This window comes from Nansenia antarctica (genome assembly GCF_963989245.1).
Source record: "Nansenia antarctica genome assembly, chromosome: 16".
Classification (NCBI taxonomy): Eukaryota; Metazoa; Chordata; class Actinopteri; order Argentiniformes; family Microstomatidae; genus Nansenia; species Nansenia antarctica.
This window is the reverse complement of record NC_137686.1, coordinates 4,848,640-4,854,639: the sequence shown is the minus strand read 5'-3', so window position 1 is coordinate 4,854,639 and position 6,000 is coordinate 4,848,640. Positions and strand designations below refer to the sequence as shown.

Genomic DNA, 6,000 nt, shown 5'->3' with positions numbered 1-6,000 from the left:
ATCTTCAAGAGTCACATTATCGACATTATTTCCTTTTTGCAGGAAATAGAACAACAATTCCAAAATGTGTTTTTTCAATTTTGGAAACAGGCTCAAGATCTCTGGAGTCTCTGACTCCTTCTTCTGTGCAGGGGGATGAAGGGATGAAGGTAGTAAAGGCTGGGTTCCCATCCAGCATCCAGCCACATCTAACGACCACGTGTCCATACAGTTTTTTGGGGCACTTTGGGCCGTTGGTGCTCCCAAAATCCCCCCCCGCATCTCCTGATCTAGTCAGGAAACTATGATTGTTGATCGGCCTGGGAGTCAATGTCCCCCACCCCCCACCCCTCCTGTCTGATTGAAGTCTGTGGACCAGGAGGGGTTTAGGGTTCTGGGGACTGTGGTGGTCGGGGGGGGGTCTAGGAGGAGGTCAGACGTGGCGGCCGGTCAGGAAGTAGAGGGGCCGGTCCTCGCTGCTGTTGGCCGTCTGGAACTCGTCTCTCAGGCGGAACTGCCACTCGTCCTCCAGCTCCAGACGCACGATGGTCTGGCGCAGCGAGCTGCGGTCCTGGCAGATGACACACAGCGTGGCGCCTACGGAACACACACACCCCAAAGGTCAGAGGTCAGGGAGTCATCAACTATATACTCCACATATTGTTTCATTTCACTTTTCTGTTCTTTGGGGAGAAGCGTGGAATGTTGTCTCTTTAACTAACACTGAGTCTTGTCGTTTACATTTGAACCGTTTAGCCAGACTCTTTTATCCAAAGTGAGTTACAGTTAGAGATGACAGGGACAGTCTCCCTGGAGTCACTTAGGGCTAAGGGCCTTACTCTAGGACACACTAGTGGTGGTGTCCCCAGGTCTTACTCTACGACACACTAGTGGTGGTGTTCCCAGGTCTTACTCAAGGACACACTAGTGGTGGTGTTCCCAGGTCTTACTCAAGGACACACTAGTGGAGGTGTTCCCAGGTCTTACTCAAGGACACACTAGTGGTGGTGTTCCCAGGTCTTACTCAAGGACACACTAGTGGTGGTGTTCCCAGGTCTTACTCAAGGACACACTAGTGGTGGTGTTCCCGGGTGGGATTTGAACTCATGACCTTCTTATCACCAGGCCAACACACTAGCCACTAGACCATACCACCCCTCCCTCTGTCAGTCACCCCTCCCCCTGTCAATCACCTTTGAGGAAGCGGAAGTTTTTGAGGAGCCCAGACACAAGGAAGGAGTCACACAGGTAGAGGAGCAGGCCGCTGAACACCAGGCCCTGATGGTCCAGGTTGGTGGAGTGTGGACGCGAGCTCACGTAGCACACCGACACCTGGGGAGAACACACACACACACAGCACTGGTCAGAACACACACACACACACACACACAGCACTGGTCAGAACACACACACACAACACACACTCACACACACACACACACACACACCTCGGGGCCGATGTTGAGGTAGCTGTCGATGGACAGCACGGGGCTGCTGGTGTTGTTGAGGGCCCTGGGGAAGAGGCGGTGGCTGCAGCTCTGGAGGTACTTCTCCAGGAGGAACTGGGCCGGTGCAGCCAGGAGGGTGTGCTCACTGTCTGGGGCGCACACGTACTGGGAGGGGCTGATGGGAGCTGGGTTCTCCATCCCCTGGAGAGAGAGGGAGGAGGAGGAGGGGTGGTTAGGTCACTGACTGGGTCTGAGATAGTCTGATGTGACTCTAAACTGGAGAGGAGGAGGAGGAGGAGGGGAGGAGAGGAGAGAGGAGGAGAGGAGAGAGGAGAGGAGAGAGGAGGAGGGGTGATAGGTCACTGACTGGGTCTGAGATAGTCTTCTTCGGCGTATGGGTTGTTGTTTTCCTCTCCACTCCACCAGGCTCGGGGCCGAGGGGCTACACTTTTACCACCCCGAGACCTGGTTGAGGGGCTCACCCGGGCTATATTTCTGGACACCCCTCCAGAAGCCACGTCATCGTCTCGTCATCTAATACCGACAGACCATGCACCCCGTTGGGTGGGTGGTACACCGGGCAATCCAGGATAACATGGTCTGTGGTTTGGTCCTCTGCGTCACACTCGCACGACGCATTTGGGGCCAAGCCCCATCTGTGCATTGATGAGCGGAAACGCCCAACGCCGGTCCGGAGACGATTGAGCCTCACCCAGGATAGCCTTGGCAAGTCCATCCCGAGGGTTTCAGGGCCGGCGACTGGGATGTGGTCACGGAGTTTGAAGGTGTTTGCCTCCCACTCCGCGCGCCACATATAATCCGCCCATCCTGCCGCACTGATGTTAAGATCTCTGCATTGCTGCCTGAGATCCTGTGCGGCAGGCACAAATGGGTGTCTCGACTTGAGACGCCGGGAGGGCTCCGCTGTTATAGTGAGCCTATCATGGAGCAGATGGTTATTAAGCTCCACGGCCCGGCAGGCGAGACGTGCTGTGGCTCCCATGCGGCGGAGGCCTGCGGGCTGGTCTGGATGCCTGCTAGGATGGGAAGGTTGTCCACGGGGTAGGACGCAGGCATCCTGTCACAATGCGCAAGGCTTCGTTTATAGGCGAGTCGATGAGGCGTAGATGAGACGCTCGAGGATCTTGAAGGGGATGCATAACAGAGAGATGGGACGGTAACTCTTAGGGTCCCCTTCAGGCTTATTCGGAGGAGGAGGAGGAGAGAGGAGGAGGAGAGGAGGGGAGTGGAGAGGAGGAGGGAGGAGGGGAGGAGGGAGGAGGGGAGATTAGGAGGAGAGGAGGGGAGAGGAGAGGAGGAGGGAGGAGGGGAGATTAGGAGGAGAGGAGGGGAGAGGAGAGGAGGAGGAGGAGAGGAGGGGAGAGGAGAGGAGGAGGGGAGGAGGGGAGAGGAGAGGAGGAGGAGGAGAGGAGAGGAAGAGGACCAACCATGAGTTTGGGTTTGACCAGGAAGTCCTTGTGTCCTCCTGTAGGGATGTGCTTCTTCATCAGGCTGAAGTGGTTGAACCGGCAGAGCAGCAGGCCGCTGCTGTTGGCCCGCAGGTTAAAGTCTACCTCCTCACTGCTGTACCTGCACTCACACACACACACACACACACACACACACACACACACACAAACTGTTAGTCCATTTTCGAACATAAAATGATCTCTCTCTACACAAACACACGCTTGAACGCACACACACACACACACACACACGCACACACGCATACACACACATACATGCTTGAACGATCACACACACACACACACACACACACACACGCACACACGCATACACACACATACATGCTTGAACGTCCACACACACACACACACACACACACACACACACAAACACACACAGACACACACAGACTGTTAGTCCTGTTTTCAACACTAAACAATCTCTCTCTACACAAACACACATACACCCCCCCCCCCACACACACTCACACCTGTTGAGATCTCTCTCTACACAAACACACACACGCCCCCCCCCCTCCACACACACACACACACACACCTGTTGAGGTCGTACTGGACGTTCTGGGTCAGGTCCACGTTGAGCATGACAAAGTCGTGGAGGTGGCAGCGGGAGAAGGGGGGGGACGAGGCCCTGCGGCCCAGGGCGCTGCTCCATTTGCGGGCGCCGCACATGGCGTAGAGGGCCACCTTGGGCGTGCCCTCCATGTGCTGCAGGACCGTCCTCAGGGACACATGGGTGAGGCCGGGGGGGCCGGGGGGCTCAGACACATCCCTGAGGAGGGGAGACAGGAGAGGAGGAGAGGAGGGGGGAGGAGGAGAGGAGGGGGAGGAGAGGAGAGGAGAGGAGAGGAGGGGAGGAGAGGAGAGGAGGAGAGGAGGGGAGGAGAGGAGAGGAGAGGAGGGGAGGAGAGGAGGGGAGGAGGGAAGGGGGAGGAGAGGAGAGGAGGAGAGGAGGAGGAGAGGAGAGGAGAGACGGATATTAGATGGATGGAGGTTTGTGGACAAGAGGTATCAGAATCAGAATTAGAACCAGAATGGCTTTTATTCCATCCCAACGTGTCCCAATGTGTAGGAAGTACACAAGAGTCCCAATGTGTAGAAGTACACAAGAGTCCAGTTCTCTGGCTCAGGTTCCACTGGCATGGTGTTAGCCTACCTGCTAGTGTCCTGGGGGTGGTGTGCGTTCCAGAGCACACAGGAGTCATCCATCATGACGATGAAGGGCCAGACGTCCTGCCTCTTGACGCCCTGCTCCTCCAGGCGGTTCCTCTCCAGCTCCAGGTTGTGGTAGGACAGCTCCTTGATCAGGAACCGGGCCGCCCCTGAGAGAGCGAGGACAGGTCCAGGTTAAACAAGTGGTTCATCACCCTGTCTGCCTCACTCCTCCTCACTGCCATATTATATAGGTGTAATATCAAGTAGGATAGTGTCATTGTTGTTGTGTTGTATTGTGTTGTATTATATTGTGTTATTATCTGTGTTATTGTATTGTTTATGTTAATTGTTTATATGATGATATACTATTGTGTTACATTATACATTATTTGGACAGAAATATTACACCTCATGCTATTTTGTCACAGTTATTTTTATAGCAATATTGCTGTTTGTCATATCTATTATCACTATTACACCAACACCGTCTTCAAAAAATGAATATATATATATACAACAGTTAGTTCCGACCAAGTAATTTGATTGGACAAGAGGCATTCCATGAGTGCTGATATACAGTATAACAGCACTGGGACTTTTAACTATATCACTCCTAAATTACCGTTAATACAAAGTAGCTAGCCTGCAGATGTTTGTGTTCAGGTTACTAGGCAACAGTCCAGTTGCGGAACTATTTTTTGTTGACAGAGCCAAAATAAATGATTAAATAAACAAACAAATCATAATCTGTTGTCACTTATTACTGTTAACTAATAAATTGAGCTGTAGAACTGTTGTATAAAAGCAATATCACACTTGAGGTCGTGCTGTTATACTGAATATCAGCACGGCTGTGATTGTCTTTGGTAAAATGCCGTGCTGATATTCAGTAGTACAGCACTCCCTCTCGTGTGATATTGCTTAAATATATATATTGTGTTTGTTAAGTTTTCAAGTTTATTTTTTTTAGAAATTATTATTATTATTAATAATAATAATAATTGTTGTATAATTATTAAATACTTCTCCACCACATGTTCCACACTCCTCTCTTCACACCAACCTAAGATCCCTGCTCTGACTTTTATATCAACACACGCATCACCTTAACTTATTTTTTATTGTCTGTATATCTGTTCGTTATGTCAGTCTTGTTTGTCTTCTGTCACTATTTGTCTTTGTAAAGCATTTTCACTAAGAAAGACAAAAGAAAAGAAAAACACTTTGTGTTGTTTCATAATGTGAAAAACAAACTGAGAACATCTATATTTGTTAAAGAAGCGTTTTGGTCATTTGCGCGACTTGAGAATTGGCGGCATGCAGCCCTTTTCACCAGACCGTGTCACATGTTCCTATCTACTGCTTCTTCACCCAGGGTGCACTGCTGCGCTACGTTTACACTCCTGATGCCCTGCTGCTACACACAGCCCAGTGGACTTCAACCCTGGGTCTGATTGGTTGATTCACATGTCAGACGACTTCTCGGATGGTGTTCTCACGCCTCAGCCTCTCCCTCATTGGCTACTGTAACATTCAACTCTCACCCAGGACAGTTATGTGTAGACAGGTGAGAGATTGAGGTAAGAGATGAAGGGGGTGGAGGTCCATTAACCCTTTCATTCACTCAGGTCATGCAAGTTGAACTGAACTGACTTCAACATTTATATCTACTGATGGAAGGGTGTGGTGTGACACGTCATACGACCATACACCCTCCAATTTGTGTGTGTGTGTGTGTGAGTGTGTGTGTGTACCCGCGAGTGTGTTTGTACAGTACAGTATGTGTGCTTATGTGTCTGTATGATAGTGTGTGCGTGTGTGTGTGTGTGTGTGTGTGTGTGTGTTGTTGTTGTGGTGGTTAATGAGAGTGGTAGAGAGGTGTTAATTCTAGAGGTTGGCTGTACCTTCGACCACAGCCTGGAGGAAGC

At 51.1% G+C, this 6,000-nt stretch overlaps 1 protein-coding gene across 1 annotated transcript in view; it reads right to left on the bottom strand.

Moving 5' to 3' along the window:
- Positions 1–342: 342 nt before the first annotated feature.
- The window catches only part of greb1l (GREB1 like retinoic acid receptor coactivator), a gene marked incomplete at its 5' end in the record, with an annotated part of 42,863 nt that continues 37,205 nt past the window's right edge, over positions 343–6,000 (bottom strand). Inside the window, 6 exon segments of the mRNA XM_080546417.1 lie at positions 343–576; positions 1,173–1,311; positions 1,428–1,628; positions 2,876–3,017; positions 3,456–3,689; positions 4,074–4,239. Coding sequence (XP_080402543.1) covers positions 413–576; positions 1,173–1,311; positions 1,428–1,628; positions 2,876–3,017; positions 3,456–3,689; positions 4,074–4,239 — 1,046 coding nt within the window. The 3' untranslated portion in view covers positions 343–412.